The sequence below is a fragment of the Rhamphochromis longiceps genome, linkage group LG11 (assembly GCF_057381845.1).
Source record: "Rhamphochromis longiceps isolate RC_006_pf linkage group LG11, R_longiceps_female_GT1.1, whole genome shotgun sequence".
NCBI lineage: Eukaryota > Metazoa > Chordata > Actinopteri > Cichliformes > Cichlidae > Rhamphochromis > Rhamphochromis longiceps.
Window position 1 is genome coordinate 34,461,647 of NC_140567.1, and position 24,970 is coordinate 34,486,616.

Sequence of the window (24,970 nt, forward strand, 5' to 3'; positions counted from 1 at the left end):
CTAAGTGAATAAAAAAGAAAGAGAAAAGACGTCAACGAAATCAGACAGTTTTATATAAGGAATTAGGCTATTTCAGATAATCACTATTTAAGTTAATTAATTTATTAAATATATTTAAACAATACGAGTTGAGTTGTCGGACTGACAATGTTATTGAAATGAGGTCGATTTCTGCGCTGTACAAGAGTATCATACGACCACAATTCATCTGCTTTTCACATTAGTGGGGGAGAGTGGAAAAGGCAAGAGAACGAAATTCATTTGGGATTTTTTTTGCACAACAAGATATTTTCCTTAGTAACCAACCCATGATAGCCAGAAAACTGACTAGTCTGTTAAGAAAAAAAAGATGCCGAGAAAAAAATACTTTAAGATTATTTTATCTCTGCAAACTAATGTAGTTTGCTTTATTTTATGTTGGCAGTGGTTTTTAGATGCATTATTTATGGGTTGGAGTGATGACTATTGCAAATGCTATTTATCTCTAAAATCTAAATGATTTTAGTGCACGGACTCAATGCGCACAAAAGACTTTCATGGGATCCCTTCTGTCAGGCATGAAGCGCTGCACTGGACTAAAATGTTGGAGCTGCACCAGGGAGGGCCCCCGGCTACAAACACTCTCACACACACAGCACATCAGCTCATGCGATGGTCCTCAGTTTATCTCAGTCTGGTTTATAGGGACCCCGGGTTCTGCGGAGAAATGCCTCTCAAAGAGCTGACTGGACTACAAACACTGACTGCAGCTAAATGAGATTCGAGGTAATAATATATATATATATATATTTGCTTTGTTTGTAAAACTTTTTTGCAAAGTAGTGAACCTCGTGGTGTCACAGTTTGAATGGCAACTTCAGTTTTTTTTGCACTCCAGTCTAGGTATGTTGCTGTGTCCTTTTCTCAATCACCTGGCAGAGGTTTAACTTTATATGAAGATATTGTTTAGATTCTGCAGCATTTGTAACTTATTAACAGAAAAATATTTGCACAGATTATTCTGGTTTTACACACATTTACATATTGTTGGCACTGTAATATAGTAAGTATTTGAGAAAGTGCAATATCAGTAGGAGGAACGGTGTCATCTAAGCAAATTAATACCATTAGAATTGCTGCCATTTCTGTGAAATGCAGAACACAGCTCCCTTTTTTGGGATCTGCAACTGGGTGTGGTTAGCAGTGTCCATGATAGTAAAAGGAATCCTATTAAAAATGAAATAACCCATTGTGCTTTCATACACTGCTTTCCCCCCTAACATTCTCCTCTTTTCTCTGTTAGGATGTTGCTGAAGGGAAACCTGAGCAGAGGAGTCGGGGTCTGCCTTCTGCTGCTGGCTCTCCTACACAAGGCCACAGGCCAGAGGAGAAAGACAGGGCGCAGGAACAACTACAGGCTGCAAGATGAGGGAAGAAATGGTAATTTTTAGATGAGGTCTCCACATGCTGGTGGTGAAAGTCACTATGTTGCACTGAGGGAACAAATTGTTGAGTGAGGGATGGTGAAATCAGGCCAGTGAAATGGTTGAGTCATCAAATTTTAAGTAAAAAAAAAAACTACACGAGAATTTCTTAAGTCATCCACCCACAATGCCTTCCTTTAAGTGTCTTTTTTTAAATGTAAAAAAAATGGATGGATTATGGATGGATACATGTGGCAATTTGATTTCATTTAGTACAAAAACAAACACCACTAACTCTGATCCCATTGCAGCTGAAGTGAGGAACTGCAACTAAAGTAACTGTAAGTTCTAAGGTTGGAAGTTGACAATCTGGGGTCTTTCACTTGGTCCTTGAGCCTTTACTGGACAGTTTTAGTAATGTAGAACTACTCAAAACTGTTGCTTTAATTTTCCACAAGATGCACTTACACTGACTTGCCACAACATTAAGTCTCTGTATTTATTATTTATTGTGTAGCTTCCCTTCATGCTGCCAAAACAGCTCAGGACACAAGACCTTTATAGGTCTCCTGTGGCATCTGGTATTAGGAATTTGGGAGTGGGTATTTCCCCCGAATCAGGTTTATTCCAGAATATTTCATGAATTCATGATTACACGTGAATCCACAGCTGTTTGAAGTGTTGCTTGAGACATTAGAGCACTTTTGATAGTGTAATGGATACATACCGACTGCTGGCAGAAGGGACTGAATTTGTGGACAGAAGTTAGAAAGGTGTCAGAGTGCCAATCCTGAAATTAGTCCTGTTTCTAATACTTCTAGCTTGATGTCAGTTTTTGTGATCTCCCTCTCAAGTAGGTCTGACATGTTCACTGGAAGTGGCATTCATCCTGGACAGCTCTGAGAGCGCAACCATATCACTGTTCGAGAAACAGAAGACCTTCGTGTTGAGCTTCAGCACCCGGCTCGCCATGCTGCAGGTGCCCAGCTGGACGATGAAGGTGCGGATGGCTGCGCTGCAGTACAGCAGCACTGTATCCATAGAGCACAGATTCTCAGCCTGGAAAGACCTGGACTATTTTCACGGTCAAGTCAGCACCATGAACTACATCGGTCACGGCACCTATACCACCTACGCCATCACCAATGCCTCACAGCTGCTGGTGCATGAGACCTCAAAGGACAGCGTGAGGGTGGCGGTGCTAATGACAGAAGGAGTCGATCATCCCCGTAACCCTGATGTGATTGCAGCTGCTGTGGAGGCCAAAGGTCATGGCATAAAGTTCTTTGCTGTTGGGCTATCAGATATTGCCCAGCAGAATAATGCCAAGCTCCGGGCCATCGCCAGCACACCTGCTCAGCAGTTTGTCCAAAGTATGCTCGACTCTCAGCTAGAAGAGAAGCTGCTCAAAGAGATGGTGAGTGTTGGCTTCAAGTAAAATGAGCTCAGGCACAGAGGTGCCAGTACAGAGTCGAGACACATCAGAGTGGTGAAATGCTTTTTTGGAAAACGTTGTGCTTGGAAATAAACTTCAGTTATTGAAGGACCTGACAAAGCTTACTGAATGACAAAAAAAAGCTTATTATAAAGACGCTGACTATAGATTCAGTCCAGGGAAACACAAAATATACTATATGAGTGCTACCACAGCTACTTGGTTACTTCTTGTTTTACTTTGAAAGTTTTGGAAAAGGGCTGGAACTGTGTACTACCTATCGAGTTCTACCGACTATTCAAAGCTTTATCTATGCCACATCTTCATACAGTTAACTTAAATGTCTCTGGAAAGTTTGAATCCAGAACAGACTTGAGATAAGGTGACAGCACTGAAAATGCCACGTCCAGACGAAGAGAATCAACCTTTCGGGATTTCCTGTCTGGGTGGTTGAGCATGCATCAAGACGATACAGGAGAAAGTTTTCATAATATTGTTATGTAATAAATAAATTTATATTAAAATATCAATTGTCCACATTAAACTTTATAGTAAAACCTCAAAGTCCAAGACTAAACCAATCATTTCACCTAATTTACCTCAATTCTTTTACCACTCATAGAAAAAGTTTATGAATTTCCATTAAGGGCTATCTTTGTTCTTGGCTGTGCCATTGGCCTCAGCAAAGTAGAGTGGTGACAAGCGCTACAGTGTAGCTAACAATCTATTTTAATTGACTGGGTGGTTAAATTGCTTAGTAAATAGAGCAGAGGATGCACTAAACACAAGCTCAGCATTTCTACCCTAAAAGGTCATAAGTGAAAGTATCTTAGAACTATCAGGCAAACTGCTTGCATGCTAACTTTATGGCATTGGGTGGATGACAGGCAAATATTATAAAAGTATAACAAATAAAAATTTATAACCTCTTATCAGAGAGTCGCCCAGGTATAGGGTATTTCTAAATACCCCTGTGGTGACCCCTAAAGAAGTAGTTTAAACACAACAAGCCCTAAACGAGTCACTTCTTCTCTGGTTGGTGTTAAAAGAGGTAAAAGTTTAGCTTTTGACAGATTAAAGGTTTATGTACAAACAGAAGAAATTAACCTGTGCTTTGATGTATGTTTTAATGCTACATTACTCAATTTCTCTTTTTTGAAAGAGTTTAACAATCTTGAAAATCAGAGTTTGTCTTAAAAACCTTAACTGTAATTAAAAAAATAAAAGAAACCAGAATGTGACTGCTGTCACTGTAACACAAAGGTGTACTACTGATACCTATAATTCAGCAGCTCCTTCTAATAGAATAGGACATAGGTATCTGACATCCTGCATACTCTCCTAAAATTACTGACATCAGATGCCGTGTCTGGAACTGGGCTACAGAGATCATCTTCTGTTTAGTCTTGTTCATGCTCATGCTGTCCTTACAGCGGGTTCACATCTTAAGTAAGAGTTGTGTCTGCATGAGGGTGTTTTCCTGGCTGCTTTGCATTTTCCACAGCACCCAGAAATGTCAAATATCTGCAGGAGGTCACGGCTAGTCTGAGAGACTGGCATGGCTTGTTCTGCTTTTCATTAATGTGCCATTTTATTCAATCACATTTAGCACTTCCAAAACAGAGACAGCTACATGACAGAAGACAGTACCCAGTTTTACCAAATGTAGAACTTATAGAGCTTATAGAGGTTACTTACCTGCTATGCTGAGTTGGCACCCAGGCACCCAAGTGCCCCAAAAGCTTAGGTTGAGTTCACATAATTAGATTAATTATTATTTAAAAATTGTACCATGAAATGTTAACATTAACAATGACAGATTTTCAGTTTTCATCTTGTGCTCAAAGCCCAAAGTTGTTTGTTCTCATTGTTTGCTGTAGAGGTTTCTTTTAGCATATTGCATTTTTATATCTTTCTGTATGTGTTGTCACAGGGTAACCAAAAACCAGTTGGGGTTAGTTCACTGGAAATAATGATGTGAACACAGCTGTAGAGATGATTTTCAGGTTCTGTGCAGTACCAAGTGTCCTGCAGATAGTATTTCATGAAGAGTAAAACTACACACAAGTCTGAAAATCACTACTAAATTATTTGCATAGTTCATGGCAAACAGAAATATTTAGATCCTTTATCTAGATATGATGAAAGTATCCTGTTACAAGTTACAGACATGGGCAGCTGCTGACAACACAAACAAGCAATGTCGTTACATTTCTTCCAAGTACACTTGCAGAAATGGAAAAAGAAAAGACATAGTTGGTGTGTAGTGTTGCTTCAGATAAGTCTGTGTGGTCACACAAAAAAGAAAGAAACAGCCATGAAAGCATTCGCCAGAAGGCTTGGATTCACCTGTGATGTCACTTGGACCCAGTCAGATCATAGTGGAAACTTTAACAGGTCTTAAGGTAAAGGGGAAAAGTACTGACTTTAAAATACTTTAAAGTGGTGGACACATCTGCTGCCAAGCAACTAGCACCATTCCTCAGTGGGACTCAGACTGTAGATAAAAGATGGACGTAACTGACACATTTTTTTTATCTTCTGTTTTTTTCCACAGGGTGCAGTTGCATATGAAGGGGTAAGACTTAAATGGAAGTCAACATCTATTTAGTATGGCTAATGGTTGCACTGACTTTATAATATTTTTCTCGCTCTGATAGTGTCCACAGGCCCAAGTATGTCTGTGTGAAAGAGGAGAGAGAGGTCCTCCAGGAAGTCCTGTGAGTTTTCAGCAACTAAACACTGAGGAGTTTCATAAGTGGAAAACACTATTAGCTTTACAGCTTAATCATTGCTTCATCTTAAAACTGGTAATATTTCCAGGGTAGAAAAGGAGACCCAGGCTTCAGAGGGCCAGCTGGTCAAAAAGGAGCGAGGGTGAGTCGTGACACAAAGAAAGTCTTTCTAAAATATTTCAGTGTTTAATTAGTGGGCTTCTGTTTAAAGGGGGAGTCTGGGCTGAATGGCACACCTGGAAGTGATGGTCCACCGGTAAGAAAGCAGATTTGTCCCTTGTTTTTGCACAACTGCCAAACAGCAAGCATGTTAAGAGATGAAACATCGGTTTTTAACCTGTTTGAATTGTTTGCAGGGCCGCACAGGTTACAAAGGCAACAAGGTGAGTGACTGTGACCTTTCAGCTGCTCTGTTCTCACTATTGAAACATGTCCTCAGAAAATATCTGCAGGGTCTAACGTTGTGTCGTGTGGTCTTGTAGGGGGACAGAGGAGACTGTGGCACTCCTGGGGAAAAGGGTGACACTGTATGGTCATTTTTTTCTGAGATGTTTCAGTAAACACCCCAGACTTTATCCATGTAGTGACATAGGTTTTATGTTGCAGGGCCCAGAGGGTCCTCCAGGCCCACAAGGACCAAAAGGAGCACAGGTAGGAGTGGCCACAAGTCTCAGTTCTGGTTTTGTTTTATACTGAATTGTGACAATTATGGGCCCTGGTTTAAATCCCACATTTTTGTGAGGCTTTCCTGACTTTTTGTCTACATTATTCACACACTTGTGAATCCATGAAAAGAGAGGATAAAAAGATGTCCATGTAATTCATGGAAGGCAACCAAACCAACTGTTTATACAAGATGGAGTCACTGAGTTGTCATCCACTGTTTTGCGAATGGTATAATTCATCTTTAAAGACAACAGATTTTTAATGAATTTGGACTTTTTTCAATCACAAGCAATTTTCTATTTTTCAGTGTCAAAATTTAAGTTCCATTATTTTCAAAACTCATCGCTCAGGCTCCTGAAAAGTCGACATCCGACAGTTGGTATTCTCTTCAATATGAAAAATGGAAGTGGAATTTGTCTTTTATTCGTCTTTGCACTAATGGAATGTGAATATTGGATTATGGGTAATCCTGATACCATTGGGGCTATCTAAAGCTGTGAATCCAGGCTTGCAGGATATTATTCTTTTGCAGGAACAGACTTTGTGTGATGGGATTAGTGCAGCGACCTGGCCGCACAGCAGCACTCTTCCTCCTCTGTGCTACTGGCACAGTGTCAGTATAACCTTGTTGTTTCATGAGCTAGGCATGAGAATCGAATGGCATGAAAGACATGAATGTCGATCTTAATCCTGTTGTATTTTTTATTCAGCGGCAGTGGGTTGGTCTTGACCTGCAGATCAGTAACACAGTGTGGGGGCTTCCTTTTTGATTCATACATGACTGCTTTTTGTTTGATTCATTTGAGAAGTGAAATATAAGGTTATAGATTATGTAGGTTATAAATGAGTAAATGTGTATTTCTTTTGCAGGGAGCGCCAGGACCACCAGGGGAGGTGGGTCCTGAAGGCCCATCGGGTTCTAAAGTAAGTTTCTCAAGATGCAATGGATTCTCTGTCATTCCTGCTTGGTTGGACTAGCCTTTAAAACTGCAACAAAATCTCTTCACAGAGTTGATGTGCCACCCAAATGCAAATTGCAGGAACAAAAATATCTGAGCAATAGAGGAAATTTAATAGTTGATTTAAAGAGTCACAAAGAAAACGAGGCACCAGGGAGAAAAAACAAGAACCTGAGCACAAGAAACACTAACAGACATTTCAATAAAGATCTACATTGAACTACATATACACAGAGGGCAGATTTATTTGTGGTATGTTTTTAGTGCGATACAGCTGCTGAAGCAATACAACCAAAGCACAAACTGCATTGCATCCTCGCTGAAATTTACATGTTTTCAGCTGGCGATTGAGAAAATTACTGAATGTTTTTATACTTGGTCCTAATGCTGCTAAGTGTCTTTTACACTGCTGGAACTGCACCTCCTAAAACACAGATTAGAACACTGATCGCCTACAGGTGTAGACTATTTGTTCCCCAATCAATAGAATAAATTTCTCTTTGTTCTGGCAACAGCCCTCATTAGGCTACATAACTGTCAGCACCGAGCTCACTGAATAACCTTTAGTGTTTAAATGCATCAAGTTTAAAGTTTCAGAGCTCTAATGTGCACCCAGCTGTAAAATAAATGTATTAATTTGAGGTAATATGTAATGTATTTGATTGCTCTGTGTGCTGGTGATGATCACGAATTCATAAGATTCATGATTTTCTGCAGCATTACCCTTGTGTCTTTGCAGCACCAGTGATGGCTTTCGCTGTTATATGTTTAATATTTTTAATAGACTGTTTCACCCTTCCTTGGATAATGTGTCTGTTTGCAGTAGCTGGTTCTCAGTTGATCCATTTTACACCACAAATAAAATTAAATGACATGTGAAACAACCCACTTATGTGAGCATGCTCAGTGCTTAAAGCAGAAAGCCTGGGTGAACAAAGAAAACTGATAACCACTGTTGTGATGTTTCTGAGGTTTTAGGTTTTGTCAAGCCAGCTAACTTCAAGAAACTCTGGCTACAGTGAACTTGCTTCATAGCGTGACCCTCAGGCTTTAGACAATTTAGGGAAATAAGAGGTTCCAGGGGAGAACCAACAAAATAATAAGCCTAGGCTTCAAAGTATCCCAAAGGCCCAACATCTCCACTTTGGTCTCATCAGTCCAAAGAATATTGTTCCAGAAATTGTTTTTTAGATGCAGTTTTGCAAACCTAAACTCTGCTCCCATCTTTTTTTTTAGAGAATCTTCTTGTCAAGCCTTGTTTGACTTTTCCAAATTATATGGAGTGCATATAGTCCTGTGAAAACCTATATTACACAACTATGTAGTAAAGTTCTGGATATTTCCACAAAAGTTTCTAGAATTTTGTGAATTTATCCTTAAAATATAAAAACCCTGTTTTTGAGATACTGTGACATTAATCTCTAAATAAAATAGTGCCTTATCAACTTAAATATATATTTTTATTCTAAAATAATGCTCGTAATGCTGCTTTGTATTGAGCAAAAGCAGTCTACAAGGTCCCCCAAAGCTCAAGAACTCACTTGTTGCTCATTCTCATTCTTTTTCCATACAAACTTTTAATGATGTCCATATTCAGGTTTTACTGACAGGCATACGAGTCTTCTTCAGTTTAGGGAACTAAAAGTTATGTATCCCAAACATTTAGATTATCATGTCAATAAAATCATGACTATTTGGTCAGACAAAAAAGAAAATGTTGCAATCTCTGACACACCATCATTCATATGCAGGACTGTGCGGACACTTTCCCTGACAACATCTGCACGGTCACATATCAGCTTTGGCTCAAGAAAGCGAGGGACATAATACTGACCTTTACAGTGTGTGCCAAAGCCTAATAAGATGGTGTTGCTTCCATCGCCACAGAGCTTCCCCATTTCTTTTTAACAAAAATGTCTTTATGCCGATAAAATCACATGTGATTTATAGCATTTTTTTTAATAGCCGACACTCTGAATGTCTGACTACAGTTTTTTAGTAAGCTATGTGATTGGATAAGTTTATCTGGTCATTTTTTGCAAAAAGGTTTTGAATAGATTTGCATAAAGATGAATATTCTACCTTCACAAATACACACTATGAAACTGAAATAAGAAATATTGGGAGACATCATCTTGATGTTCTCAAGAAAATATCCCAGATGTCTTTCTGGATCCAGAGACTGAGTTCATGCTCTGCTGTTATTTATTTTTTTGGCTGTGCTGTTTGAAGAGTATTCCTAAGTGGTGTATTTTTTCAACAGTGAGGTTGATTTACTGAGTCAGTGTCAGGGTGACAAGAGAACTTTCATGTATGTTCTCACATTCAGGGCCTTCAGCACTTATGTCAAGCACTTTGAGTTTACGTGTAATAAAAACAATAAACATTTCCATAAGCATTATATACAGCATTTGTTGCTTGGACTAAAGTTGCCCAGTTAGACTGCTTTGTCAGTATCCTGGATTGGATGGTTCTCTCATATACATTTCTTCATCTTAATTTAATTTTGAATTCTACCACAGCAGGACTTTAGTTGTTCATGAATAAACTGTTTGTACTGTACAGCTGTGTATACAGCAAAGTTTCCCTGAAAGAATCCCTGAGATTGTTCTTTTATTGCCTTTTCCCTCTCTAATGCATGATGATGGATTCTCATACTGAACATAGCCAAAGTGCAGTGAATGTAAATTCTCAGTTTCCAACATTTTTTTCTACTCTTGGCTTCGTGTGATGTTAGAGGGGGTCCAGTAGTAAAAATATGGAGCATAACAGGTCCCCATAAAGAATAAAACAATAGATTAGAATGATTTTATTGGATTAGAAGGACTACATGCATCCTGGCACCATCTGTCATCTCGTCATTTTACATTCTGTTAACCTGTTTTCTGTGTTGTTTGCTGTATCATCACATAACATACAAACCTTTGAACTTGATTACTCTCAGGGAGAAAGAGGACCCAGCGGTGAACCTGGACAACCAGGAGACATTGGTATTGGATTCCCAGGAGCCAAGGTGACACATTTATATTACAATTATTATAAAAATCATAATTCAAAGTAAAAATGTCAGTGAGGATGGAGAGAGATATTTCATTGCTGGAAGTCAAACAGCGGTGAGGTTTTGTTTCTGTGAGAAAGGAATTCAAATACCTATTAAATCATCTCAGTTGAACTGCTACAACTGCAAGACACTGAATAAAAAAAGATATTTTATTACTGAGTTATGGGAAATTTTGTTTTTACTTTTTACTAATTACAGGGTGACAAGGGTAATCAGGGAAGACCAGGTCCAGCAGGTCCTCTGGGCATAGGTGAACCAGGACTCCTGGTAAGTATGAAGATTAGGATCTTTGGCATTAAGAGCTCATATCTTATGAGTAACAGTGTCGTAGTGAGCTTTTATATATAAACATACAGACAAGTGAGATAAAAGTTAGACAAAACTGACATAACTTCGTAAGCTGCTGAGCCGCTTTGTGCCACCAAAACAGCTTCAATGTACCATTTATTCTACAAATGTCTAGAACTCTACTCTCTAGAACTCTCTAGTATTTTTTTCCATATGATTTTTGATGTTATTGTGGGTTATTTTACTGTGATGCGTAATCATTTAGGCATTTCTTTTAATTTGTTACCCTGTTAGCTAACTTAGACCACAATAATTACAAGAAAAAGGTATTTTTATCCACAATAAGTGACATCGCAGCTCTGTTCTGGGACTTACCTAACCTTACATTTATGCACATGGAAGAGGTTAATGAATGCTTTATTAGCCTAGAGGGCAGCAGGAAGACTTACACAGCATGAATAGAGGAGCCAAAGTGAGATGGGTTGCAAAGCAGTTTGCATTTGGGAGGCTGAAGCAAATACAGTAAATACCCTGTCCCATATGGGATCTGACTGTTTGTTACATCGGGGTTGTCAGCCAAACCTTCAGCTAAGCCTGATAGCTCAAATAAATCTTGTGTAAGTCCTAGGCTTTTCCTTTTCTTTTGAAAATCACCCTTTTCTGTTTTAGATCTGCAGCTACTAAAACCTTCACAAGTACAGACTTTTATTTAAAGTTCTGTTTGTTCCAGGGACCTCAAGGATCACCTGGAACACAAGGAAATCCTGGACCTCCTGGAGAGGGGTTTCCAGGACCAAAGGTGGGAAAAGTCTTTGATTACATACAGTACTGCATAAAAGTCTGGAACATGTCTGGAGCATGGAACAAAATGCAGCCAGCATCCAAAGAAGAGTTTAGGAAAAGAAACAGACTAATTTGTATTTTAAAAAAATGTACAGATCAGTGTAAGTGGTAGGATTGAAAGATTGCTGTTCTTAATTGTATAATTTACATACAGCTATGTATAAATCAGATTTCTCATATTTTCTTTAGGGTGATCGAGGATATGAAGGTCCAAAGGGAAGTCGTGGGCCTCCTGGTATTGGGATCAAAGGTGACAAGGTGATTTAACTAAAATTTACTGCTGAATTCCTCATCAATGTCTCCATGTACAGATCTGAATCTTTAATCATTGCATTTCTTCTATTCCTTTTTCTCAGGGCAATTTTGGTCCACCAGGAAATCAAGGTCCAGTTGGTGCTCCTGGTCCAGGACTTCAAGGAGAAAAGGTAAACATGTCAAACATGTGGCCCAGGGGCCAGAATGAGTCCATCAAAGGGTCTCATTTTGTCAGCTTGATGGCTTTGTTAAGTAAAAAATTTAAAAGTCATTAATTATTCCTATTTTTCAGCAAACTGCTCGGCTAATCCTTTTGTGATGATTTCCAGTAGTGGAAATGTTTACAAGTATTTAAAGATTTACAAGTTTTTTGAATCGTAAAAAGGAAAAAAGAAATTCTCTTGATGTGAAGGGCTTTCCACTGTAAGCAGTAAACTATGATGTACATGCAATAACAGACTCAATGAATGTGATATAAACTGAAATAATCGTAAGCACCTGGTGAACTGTAACATCATTTCATAGAAAAATTATCAGTAATTGGTTTTGAGGAGTTTTTCTCTCCAACATCAGTCGGTCAGGTAAGCAGAGAGTTTGAAATAGACACTGAGACATGAAATCACACATATTTATGTCAAAACGTCTCATCTGTTTTATTCGTCTCATCTTTCAGCTTTAGTCGTGCTCTGACTCGGATGAACATTTTCACCCTCTTTCATGTCGTAACCTTTAAAGAGACTTTTTGTTTAAGCATATTTTATTACACAATGATTTTACTCGTCTGACCTTGTTAATACACAGTAAATACACATACACAGTGAAATTTAAGCCTGGGAAATCCAAAAAACATTAGATTAACAATAACAAAGAATTCATGTCCTTCAACACAGTCCTGACTAATGTTTCATTTAGAAATAAAAACTGAAACTGAAGGCAGACATGTTATACTGTCACTTTGACTTTTCTCATCAAAAATAGATTTAGAAACATCCAGCTTCTTCCACTGATCCACTTCAGTGTTGCACGGGGACTACAGCATATCCCAGCTGGCATAGGGGCCACTAAACAGACAACCATTCACATTCAAGTCACACCTACGTATAATTTTACCGTCTCCAATTGACGTAACCCCATCCATGTGTTTTGGGTCAACTCCACATAGAAAGGCCCTGCCTGGATGGTGGATTCAAACTGAGGACCATCTTGCTGGCAAGAAGGCGCTAACCACCATGCTAAAAAATCAAACAACCCGCCCCCCCCTCTTCAACTTAACTCTCTTTTTTTCCTTCAGGGAGATCAGGGTCCAGCTGGGCCTCCAGGACCCAAAGGAGCTCCAGGTGTTGGAATAGCAGGACCAAAGGTAAGACACACAATAACAGACAAGATGATGATTGTGAATCGGTCTTCCTCTGAATCAGAGGGTTTACTGGCTGCTGGAGGTTAAGACATAATTCAGTCAATTCAGTTTAAAATAGTAACAGGGAAAAATCGGACTCTAAAGCAGCAATTGAGTCTGTAGTATGCTATGCTATATACTATTATAATAAGGTCCATATTTTACATATAGTCTATCATTTGTTGTGCCACGTACCATTAACACTCACTGGCAAACCCAAGGTATATATGACAGAAAATAATGAGAAACAAATATCCTTTACGTTTCTGAGTAATGTTTTCTAAAGATGCAGTGCTCTGGTGTTTCAAGAAATTCATACGAAAGAAACTCTTATAGATGATACTAAATATTTACATCTTTTTTTGAATACCCAAATGACTATGTGACTATTACCTTCAGGGGGATCAGGGCCTCTCAGGTGAGCCAGGACTACCAGGTGAGCGAGGTGTTGGAGAACCAGGGCCCAAAGTAAGTCCTCTTTGCACTGCTGCACTACTCCTGCTGTTACTTCCTGTAGTCAGAGTAATATTAAGAAAAACTGACCACAAATCCACATATAATACTTAATATGAATCTTTGGCCACACCTTTTGTGTTTTCAGTCCCCTTGACACAAGTGTACAAGCACTTAGATATGCAGCCTGTTTTTACAAACATCTGAAAGAATGGGGTCTTTCTAAAGAGCTCAACGAAAATTTGAGTGTGGTGATGTAATAGGGTGCCACCATAGCAGCAATTTCTTCTAGATATTCCTCAATTAACTTTAAGTGGTATTACTGCAAAGTTAGAGCAATATTTTATGAACTGGAAGATGCATTTTATTTCATTTGGACAACTGTAGGTTAGCCACCAATCCTGCTTCCAGCCCTCATGCTAACCCAAGCTAACTGCCTCCTAGCCATAGCTTCTTAATTAAAGACAACATAACGCAGATATTCATCTTCTTAATGTAGCTGATTGTATTTGCATAGTTTCAACCCCTCTGGGACTCTTTTGTGTCATTTTGCTGTTTCAGGGTGACCCTGGAGCTGAGGGGTTATCAGGTATACCTGGTCAGCCAGGAGAAGATGGAATCCCAGGACCAAAGGTAATGAAGCCTGATGTCAGTCAGTTTTCTGCTTGTTAAATGTACTTTAAATACATTTTACCAGTCTGTCTGTCCACTGTGTCATTTACTGATCAGGGGGACCTTGGGTTACCGGGGTCCCGGGGAGCTGATGGGGCTCCTGGCAAAGGTGTCCCAGGAGAGAAGGTAACAGTGTGTCTGTGTTTCAGATCAGATCTCCATATTTTGTTCTAGAGGTTATAAGCACTTAGCCACAGTCCAGAAGATTGTTTACAGGTTGTTTTGTGTTATTCTGACAGGGAGACAAAGGGGACCGGGGGTCCAGAGGCCAGCAAGGTGCAGTCGGTCCTGTGGGGCCAATGGGCCCAAAGGTATGTGTGTGTTTACCAGAAGCATTTTAGAAAAAAATGTCATAATAATTTTACACAGCAGTCAAAGTGATATCTGGAGACTGAGAGAAGCATTTCACTCACACTGATGATGTTATTTGGAGTTGTTTTTGGATTACTGAGTGTACATCAAGTCAAAGTAATATTGTTGCTACATAAAATGTACATGCTTTAAATGCTGGTCCAAACTCAGAAAAAACAAAAACAGGCTTTAAGAAGCACCTTATTTCCAACATGGACCTACCTGCAAACCAGAAGGTTAATTAGTGAACTAGTAAATTCTTAAATGGAACCCCCCCCCCCCCCCCCAAAAAAAAAAAAAACAGAAATCTGCTGCTACAGTTACACAAACAGCACATCCGTCCCTCCTTCCAGCCATCTATTTTGCCTGGAACATGTACGAGGTATGGGTTGCATCTGGACGTGTTACCGGCCCATCCAGGGTGCAAGCAGTGAGGAAAGAGAGAAAATATAAAAATGTATTAAAAAATTTACAAAATTTGAAATTGTTCTGTTAAAGTGTATGACTGATACCATGGTATCCGTCAGGTTCTAAAAAAAGGCCATGATTAGATATTATCATGCATTCAGGGAATTATTTTTAAATGGCTTTGTGTACCGTTATCTTTCTAATAAGTGCTTTCTCCTCCAGGGGCAACCAGGAATTATGGGGCTACCAGGTCCAGCTGGACTTACTGGCAGGGGTATAGCGGGGGCCAAGGTAAATCAAGGCTGCATAACTAAAGTTGGTGTGACTTTCAGTAATAGTATCAAATCAAATCAAATCACTTTTATTGTCACATCACATGTGCAGGCACACTGGCACAGCACATGCGAGTGAAATTCTTGTGTGCGAGCCCCACAAGCAACAGAGATGTGCAAACACAACAACACAAACGAGCAAAATACAAGAATGGCCAACCTGAAACTAATAAATATATGTACAATATATAATAGTGTATGCATTTCTGGATGTGTATACTAAATATTTTCCTACGTGTGTGTGTGTGTGTGTGTGTGTGTGTGTGTGTGTGTGTGTGTGTGTGTGTGTGTGTGTGTGTGTGTATACACATTTTTACAAATTAAATAGTAAAAAAAAAAAATAATAATAATAATAATAATAAAATATATAAAATATACAGAGTTGAATATGTGCAAAACAAGTGGCATTTATATACAGTGTGGAGTGCATAATGTTGAAAGTAACAGCTTTACTTCTGGGTTTTGTCAGGGAGAACCAGGTCCACAAGGTCCACCCGGAGCTGTGGGAGACCCAGGAATTGGTTCACCTGGATCCAAGGTCAGTTCACTTCCGGTTTACTCTTCAGTTATCCTCCCCAGTAAAGTATGTGAGTACAATTAAGTTTTGGTTTGTAGGGTGACAGAGGGCCACAGGGCCCCCTTGGGCCACCTGGACTAAAAGGAGAAGGTTTCACTGGCCCCCCAGTGAGTATCAAACCAGATTACAGCCTCTTTTATCAGCACAAGACTCCAAGTAATCACACTCAGGTTTCAATGTCAATTGAAAAAAATATTCTTAGGGACTTCCCGGGCCTCCTGGCCTGATGGGAGAGACTGGACCAGATGGGATTGGTTTACCTGGAACAAAGGTAAGTAAAAATACTGGCTTTTTAAAAAATTATTATTATGGAGTAGTTCTCTTCACCTCTTAGGAACATTTAAATAGATAATTTAGATAGTCAGATTTTGAAAAGGAATAAACAGTTCCCCTGTTTACTCTTCAAAGCACCTTGAGGCAACTGCTGTTGTGATTTGGTGCTATATAAATAAAGTTGAATTGAAGTCTTACCTTTTATCTGACCTATTATCCAAAAGCTTCTGCTTTCTTGTTTGATAAAAAATACAAATAACGACTTTTTCTGACTTTCCTTTTGTTGCTGTGATGATTTTGGTTTTAAACAGTTTTATTTGTGCAATTAATAATAGTTTTAATTATTGCATTTTTCCTTTTATTTTTGAAAATCTGTATGTTGTTTGCAAGAATGCAAGACTGCATGTCTGTCTGTAGGCATGTACACTTAAATGAAGCATTTTGTAACTGTGCGTTCTAAAAACTGATGCACAAATAAAGCTATTATCATTATTGCAAGTATCAATAAATATTTAATAACTTACGTTCAGGGAGAAAGAGGCTTGCCTGGGCCTCCTGGACCTGCTGGGCCACCAGGAATCGGGTTACCTGGTCCAAAGGTAATCAGAAATGTAGAAAACAATGGATTTTGTTGTATTTTTGTTGTCTTAAGTAGATATAAAGTTTTCTTTTCCTGCAGGGTTCAGCTGGCCAAATTGGACCACCTGGTCCACAGGGGTTACCTGGAGAAGGGTTACAAGGACAAAAGGTACCATTGTCACCTGTCACTCACATTTATTCACTTGCAGCTGAATTATTGAATGTTTCTATAAGTACATTTTAAGTAATAATGAAGATAATAAAGATTCTGATTTAGGGAATTCATGTTTGCTACACTCTGGTAACACAGTGATAAAAGAATTGCTGTGTTTCCATTGAGTCTCGCAAACTAAATAATGAGTTTTCTAACAGGTTTGGTTGGATTTTAGCTAAGACATATGAACCTACATTCCCTCCTTTTATGCTGTGGTCATTAGCAGCAAGAGAAGCACACTGGAGTTGTTTTGAATGAAGATCTGATAGGGTCAGTAAGTTTTTCAGTGGATCTATGCAGTTTTTTAGAGATAGGTATGGAAACAATTGTTGCCATAAATTTAGATATCATTATCTCACTAACATTAACCATAAAGGTCTGAAAGGTCACACAGGGATGAGTGACAACATGAACTCTGCTGAATGTTTACAGGGCGAGTCTGGATTTCAGGGGATGCCCGGCCCCAGAGGTCCTCCAGGACAAGGTCTGCAGGGTGATAAGGTACCTTGATGTTCGCAATGTGGGAAGTGAGGAATTATTATGTAAACTAAAGTCAGCACTCAAATAAAGGTGAAAGATAATCTATGCAGTGTCATCACCTCAAACATACAGAAGCAACAATGAATGCAAAAGATCATGTTGGGCAGAAAAATGCGATTCTGGCCGATATATGAATGATGGGACATCGTTTGCTATAATGGCTTTACTTTGTCATTTATACACTGAAAAAAATAGTGTTCTTTTCCTCCTGCAGGGGGACCGAGGGTTCAGAGGTGAGAAAGGCAATAAGGGAGACAGAGGGGAACCTGGAGAGCCGGGCATCATCGGACCTCTGGTACTGATATATTTTTGCCAGACATAATACTAACTTTTATTTCCTTCTCTGAAGAAAGTCTTGATGAATTAAGAAGTCATTCTGTAACTGTAGGTTAACAGAACAATTTAAGTCAGAAAATGCTATAGTGTTTTCCTAAATAATGACTTGTTTTAAATGACAGGGCAAAACAGGACAGAAGGGGGAACCTGGACTTACAGTAAGTATGAGTACACTTAAAATAGCTCTAAACCAATTAAATCTCAGATTATTTTTTCATTAGACGCTGGTACTACCCACATGAGCTAATGGTTTGCTGATAATCGTCTAGACAGCCAACTGTATAATCTTATATAGGGACACTATTTAAGGTTTTTTAGCCTGCGTGCTGTTGCTGCAGATCTGCAAACCACTTTGTAACCCACCTCCTGCCAGCTCATTTTATGCTGTATTTAACATAATGTCATGTCTGTTGTCATTGATGCATCGACTGTGTCTTCAGAAATTATTGAGTTTTTCTCCGCATGCGGAGATTTAAGTAACAGGTGGGTGTGGCTTCTGTGACTGAGTTGACACTTAAGGACATCTGCTCTTTCTCACATCATACATATCCAGGGTTTAGAAAAAAAGGCATGAAACTCAGAGTTAAAAACCTGAGCTTGACACTCACAGATATTATTTGTTTGTGTTGCCATATTTAACATCAGCATCCACAACAGTAACAGTGCATGTTAGATGTTATGGAAATGTATAATAGGGTCCCTAACTTAACCAATAACATATGTTAAAAAGACAAATAAAAAAATGTGTTGAACCACCTCTAAAATATTGTACTCTCTTTCACAGAGGGATGAAATCATCAAAATAGTAAAATCCATCTGCAGTAAGTCACAAAATTAAGTTTGTGAATCTTAGTTTTCCTTAAATCAGTCACCAAGGATTAGTTTCCTCTTTAGTCATTAACCTTTATTTGCTCCTCTGGTCGTGTTTTTGCTCCATGTCATCAGGTTGTGCACCGACGTGCCGCCAGACACCCTTGGAGCTCGTCTTTGTGATCGACAGCTCAGAGAGCGTCGGCCCGGAAAACTTCAACGTGATCAAAGACTTTGTGAACGCCCTGATCGACCACACCTCGGTCAGCCGGGACATCACTCGTGTTGGCGTGGTCCTCTACAGCCACATAAACATGGTGGTGGTCAGCCTCAGACAGGAAGCCAGCCTCGATGAGATCAAGTCTGCTGTGCATTCCATGACCTACCTGGGCGAGGGCACATTCACAGGCAGTGCCATCCAACAGGCCAACCAGGTGTTCAAGGCAGCCCGGCCAGGTGTGAGGAAGGTGTCGATCATCATCACCGACGGACAGGCCGATAAGAGGGACTCGGTCAGTCTGGAGAGCGCCGTGACAGAAGCCCAGAGAAGCAACATTGAGATGTTCGTGATCGGAGTGGTGAACAAAAGCGATCCACTGTACAAAGAGTTCAAGAAGGAGCTCAACTTCATGGCCACTGACCCCGACAGTGATCACTTGTACCTGATCGATGAATTCACAACACTTGCAGGTGACTGGCCTTGACACAGGCTTTATGATCTGATAGTTTTGTCTGACTGAAATGCAGCAAAAAATGCTAAGTAAAAAGCCTAGTATAATACAATAAAGTGGATTTAGAAAGAACCATTTTACTTTAACCAACTGAAAACCTGCAGCTGTGATCCTACTTGATTCTAACACAAGGAGAGCACAACCAACGCAGCAAACCAATAAACAAGGCAAACCAATTCCCGTAAGAAAAACTGCAATCAATTCAAAACCAAGCAAACTTAAAAAATATAAATAGTTTTCTTTCGTATTGGAGTTTGGATAAGTCATGCGTCTTATCCAGAGATTCATGAGTTTAATTTTCCACACAATACTAACATGTTTTTGGCATCTGAAACGCTGCTTGTTAAGCGAGACTGAACATTTATCATTATAAAGAAGTGAAGCGGGCACAGATGTCTCATTTTCCTGTTTTCTAGCATATCCTCAATCTGCACCTGAACATGAAAGTAAATATGATGAACCTGAAACTGGGGAACGTCTTGTATTTGTGTGCTTTGGTTCAGAAATACTCCCTCAGAAAAACTGCTGTGTTGTTAAATGCAGAGTAGAACTGTCCATTTGTCTTCTGGTGTTTGCAGCTCTGGAGAAAAAACTTTTGAGTCATATCTGTGAAAACGGAGAGAGACACTTGTTCAGCTCCATCCCGAGCTCGGGGCTTCCTCCAGGAATCCCAGAAGTCTCCAGCAACGCTCGAGAACCGCCATACAGGACAGACACGGACACTCCCACTTTCACAGGAGACTTCAGGAGAGTCCAGAAAATGGTGAAAACGTGCTGGTTTTTTTAAACTTTGTTCTGTGCGCTCAGACTCTGTTGCAATATCGAAAGGACACTAAAATCATCTTCACAGTTTGGTGACTTTTTCTCTAGCGCCAACAGCAGGTCAGATTTTTCTTTATTCAGGTGAAATATCAAAACATTTACCAATTCAAAAACTCAGCAAATGTTGCCATTTGTCTAAATATGCCAACATGCTCAAGCTGAAAGCACCACAGTGCTTAAAACATTCCTCTTGGGGTCATCAATGAGTTACGAATAACTGCCTAAAGACCCTAAAATATTTTCTTCTGTTAATATTTATATCAAAATTAAAAAAGCAAAACAAAATGTGGACCACATTCTTAAATAACTCAAATGGCTGGTGATTGTTTCCCTCAAAGTTAAAGACTCTTAGTAAAATGTATGTAAATCTCTGAGCTCTTGTGTAAATCTGTTGTCTTCAGCTGCTCTGAAGCTCTGCACCACTTCCCACAGATTTCACTCAGTGACTATGACTAGCTCAGGTGTCGCCTGGTGACCTCTGTACCTCTCTACAGTAAGATAAACTAAACATTAAAATATTTTTCTGTGCCTGTTTCAGCCCGGCCCTCCTGGTTCACACCCTGACGGTGAGTCCACCTCTAGAAAGAGGCCGACGATGAACAGTAGGACCACCTTAGAAACTCAGAGGCTTCCGTTCTTCGACAGGGAGCCCTTCAGGCCGGTAACAGAGTTCCTCCCACAGTTTGATGTGAACAACCCCACACACGATGTGGTGATGACCGGAGCCATCGGGCCAGCTGGTCCTACTCTGAAGACTCCGCCTGAGGAGAAGATACCACCGGTACCAACTCCGCCCCTGCTGTCCTCTGACAACTTCCTATCAGGTAACTGCTGACAGTCTGCAGCAGAGACTGTAAGATGGAGAAATAAAGGTGTCCCCTAAAATGATAGATAAAGCCTCTTCTGTGCATCTAAGTAGTAGCTAATGTATTTTTACAAATTCTAATCATTTTTATCCTAAAGTCAGCCTACATGTAAGGTTTGTTCCTGTTTTGATGAGAAGACAGATGTCTTTTGAGTTCAGTCTATGACTTTATCTGATGCACTATTTCTGAGTTGGGAGATCTGACTTCCTGGAATCTCATCATCACTTCAAGGTTTCCTGGAACCAGTAAATCTCCTGGATCTGTTGGCAAGAAATCAAATAAGCGTTACTCATGTTAATCCAACAAACAAGCTTTCAGACATACAGTGAATATACAGTGGCTTGCAAAAGTATTCGGCCCCCTTGAACTTTTCCACATTTTGTCACATTACAGCCACAAACATGAATCAATTTTATTGGAATTCCACGTGAAAGACCAACACAAAGTGGTGTACACGTGAGAAGTGGAACGAAAATCATACATGATTCCAAACATTTTTAACAAATAAATAACTGAAAAGTGGGGTGTGCGTAATTATTCAGCCCCCTTTGGTCTGAGTGCAGTCAGTTGCCCATAGACATGCCTGATGCGTGCTAATGACTAAATAGAGTGCACCTGTGTGTAATCTAATGTCAGTACAAATACAGCTGCTCTGTGATGCCTCAGAGGTTGTCTAAGAGAATATTGGGAGCAACAACACCATGAAGTCCAAAGAACACACCAGACAGGTCAGGGATAAAGTTATTGAGAAATTTAAAGCAGGCTTAGGCTACAAAAAGATTTCCCAAGCATTGAACATCCCACGGAGCACTGTTCAAGTGATCATTCAGAAATGGAAGGAGTATGGAACTGGACGAGCTGCAGAGATCTACAGCTCAGGTGGGGGAATCTGTCCATAGGACAACTATTAGTCGTACACTGCACAAAGTTGGCCTTTATGGAAGAGTGGCAAGAAGAAAGCCATTGTTAACAGAAAACCATAAGAAGTCCCGTTTGCAGTTTGCCACAAGCCATGTGGGGGACACAGCAAACATGTGGAAGAAGGTGCTCTGGTCAGATGAGACCAAAATGGAACTTTTTGGCCAAAATGCAAAACGCTATGTGTGGAGGAAAACTAACAATGCACATCACTCTGAACACACCATCCCCACTGTCAAATATGGTGGTGGCAGCATCATGCTCTGGGGGTGCTTCTCTTCAGCAGGGACAGGGAAGCTGGTCAGAGTTGATGGGAAGATGGATGGAGCCAAATACAGGGCAACCTTGGAAGAAAACCTCTTGCAGTCTGCAAAAGACTTGAGACTGGGGCGGAGGTTCACCTTCCAGCAGGACAACGACCCTAAACATAAAGCCAGGGCAACAATGGAATGGCTTAAAACAAAACATATCCATGTGTTAGAATGGCCCAGTCAAAGTCCAGATCTAAATCCAATCGAGAATCTGTGGCAAGATCTGAAAACTGCTGTTCACAAACGCTGTCCATCTAATCTGACTGAGCTGGAGCTGTTTTGCAAAGAAGAATGGGCAAAGATTTCAGTCTGTAGGTGTGCAAAGCTGGTAGAGACAGACCCTAAAAGATTGGCAGCAAAAGGTGGTTCTACAAGGTATCGACTCAGGGGGCTGAATAATTACGCACGCCCCACTTTTCAGTTATTTATTTGTAAAAAATGTTTGGAATCATGTATTATTTTCGTTCCACTTCTCACGTGTACACCACTTTGTATTGGTCCTTCACGTGGAATTCCAATAACATTGATTCATGTTTGTGGCTGTAATGTGACAAAATGTGGAAACGTTCAAGGGGGCCGAATACTTTTGCAAGCCACTGTAAAGGCTGGACATGGCCACAGTGACTTCACCCATTGGTTAATGAGATTGTAAATCTTTGAGCCGAGTATTTTTGCTCTTGACCTCTTGGTAATCGTTATCAGAGATCAAAAGCAAATGCTTACTGGAACTGAAGAACTGGTTAATTACAAGTACGGCCCACGCTAAAGCATGCCCCGCTTTGTCATCATTTCTAACTATTACAGGGATTTAATTTAAAATACTAATTATTTACAAAAATTAGCATTTTAATCCAATTGGAATTTACTGGGTAAACAATTAGAGTGAGGCCTTAAGTCATCAGGAACTTGCAGATCAAGGGAAGCAAAAATGTTTTTTGTTTTTTTTTCTCTATCTAAAAGAGCCGCCCCCTGCTGGAGAATATCCATCAGTGGCTCTGAGCAAGAACTGTCACACAATTTAAACATGCATTTGAAACTATAGGATTCATATCTTATTTTTCAAAGACATTTCTGTACAAACGCTGTAAACACCTGCATTCTTCTTACTGCTCTGATGCTTCAGAGCAGTAAAATTAAGCTTTTAAATTGCTTTAAAAAGGTTGCTGCTTCAAACAGCTGTCACAAAATGTGATAATATAGGGATAGGTATCACTCAGTCAACTGGATGATTTAGGCAGCAAAACTTGACTGGAATCAACCCTAAATACCACTTTCAAACAGAACACTGAAGGATTCTCTCATAATCATGATCTCATGAATCTTGTAAGAATTGAACTGCCTTGTAGGGCCAGAAATATTGGTCAGTGTTGTCCAGCAGCTTTTATTTGGATTGGTGTAAACTACAAACATTGATGGTCATCAGAGGATCAAAGCAATCCTCTAATGTAATTCCTCTGTCTACACCATGAAAGTCACATTGTTGATCTATTAGAAACTGTTAGGTCCCACATTTTGATTCTAGTGCCATTTTCAGTTTCTCTCCCAGATGTCCTTAGTTCTGCAGAGTGCTTAATATATTACAATACAGGAAACTTTAAACCATGTTTCAATGCTTTATTTTGCCCCTCTGTCCTTGTCCCATTAAACAAAAAAAGAAAACATATTTACCAGTAACTGAACACAGCAAAAGAATAAGAGTCCCCACAGGGCTGCTAGCACAGGTGTCGTCTCTGATAACACTATTTTTTGTGGTCTCTAGCCGAGCGCTGCACCCAGACCCTGGATCCAGGGCCGTGTCGGGAATATGTGGTGAAGTGGTACTACGATCCCACGGCGAATTCCTGTGCTCAGTTCTGGTTTGGAGGCTGCTTAGGGAATGACAACAAGTTTGATACTGAGAAGAGCTGCAAAGAAGCCTGTGTCAAGGCCTGACACGCACATGCCTGCAGTCACACAAACACATATGAAATGCTTAGAAAAGATTTTGATTCAAATTGATGTGAGATTTACCAGAAAGTTCACTTCAGTAAGTGAGTACTCTTGTAGTTACTTTGACACGGATAGATAAGCAGCTAATGTTAGAAAGCATCATTAAATCAAACTGAGTTTTAGGTTTTAAATGTAGTGGACTACTTATTTGTGGTATTTGTCTTAAAACAAAGAAAAAGAGGAAACAATTTTTATGTCACTTCAGAGCTCCTCTGTTAAAATACCACTAACTTCTTTAAGAACAAGAAAATGTAACTTTTTTATAATGCAATGTTTTTTAATGATACTTTTTATGTGTATGTTTATTTTTAATACTTATGTCATTAAAAGATCAAAATAAAAGTGTACCTTTTAATCATGAGCATCCAAGTTTCATCCAAGGCTCTTAGTTTAAGGTTTGTGCTGAATAGACATGATTTTTTCCCCCCCCCCCCCTCCAAATACAAACAAATAATGCTTCTAAAAAATGCTTGGTGTATTTTTAGATTATTTAGCTTTAGATGTTAAACAAAGAGACTTAAGTGCTGGGGAACTGGAACCTTTCTTAAAATCAGCCCATTTTCATGGGATCAAAGATAACTGACGACACAGGTGTGGGTATACCTCATAAATTAAACTCATCTCTGGGCGATTCTTTGTTTGAAATTTCCACTTGTAAGCTGAAGCCATGAATGCACAAGTAGTAAAGTAATCATAATGAAATAATGCAAGTGATAAATTAAAAAAGCGAGGAGTGGCCAAAGCAGC

General features: G+C 39.6%; 1 protein-coding gene across 2 annotated transcripts; it reads left to right on the plus strand.

Moving 5' to 3' along the window:
• Positions 1-515: 515 nt before the first annotated feature.
• On the plus strand, positions 516-24,578 carry col28a1b (collagen, type XXVIII, alpha 1b). 2 transcript variants are annotated; one of them, XM_085423783.1, is made up of 35 exons: positions 516-765; positions 1,283-1,419; positions 2,258-2,820; positions 5,396-5,416; positions 5,499-5,558; positions 5,662-5,715; positions 5,785-5,829; positions 5,930-5,956; positions 6,056-6,100; positions 6,180-6,224; positions 7,110-7,163; positions 10,143-10,211; positions 10,458-10,526; positions 11,278-11,346; positions 11,580-11,648; positions 11,747-11,815; positions 12,937-13,005; positions 13,441-13,509; positions 14,056-14,127; positions 14,224-14,292; positions 14,406-14,477; positions 15,148-15,216; positions 15,727-15,795; positions 15,873-15,941; positions 16,037-16,105; positions 16,638-16,706; positions 16,787-16,855; positions 17,333-17,401; positions 17,655-17,735; positions 17,899-17,934; positions 18,561-18,597; positions 18,722-19,276; positions 19,896-20,080; positions 20,678-20,963; positions 23,994-24,578. In XM_085423783.1, exons 2-35 carry the CDS (start codon positions 1,284-1,286, stop codon positions 24,164-24,166), a joined length of 3,582 nt encoding a protein of 1,193 aa, XP_085279909.1. In that variant the 5' UTR covers positions 516-765; position 1,283; the 3' UTR covers positions 24,167-24,578. The 2 variants fall into 2 exon arrangements, with proteins under 2 accessions (XP_085279909.1, XP_085279911.1); XM_085423785.1 differs by having other exon boundaries at positions 2,261-2,820.
• Positions 24,579-24,970: the final 392 nt, after the last annotated feature.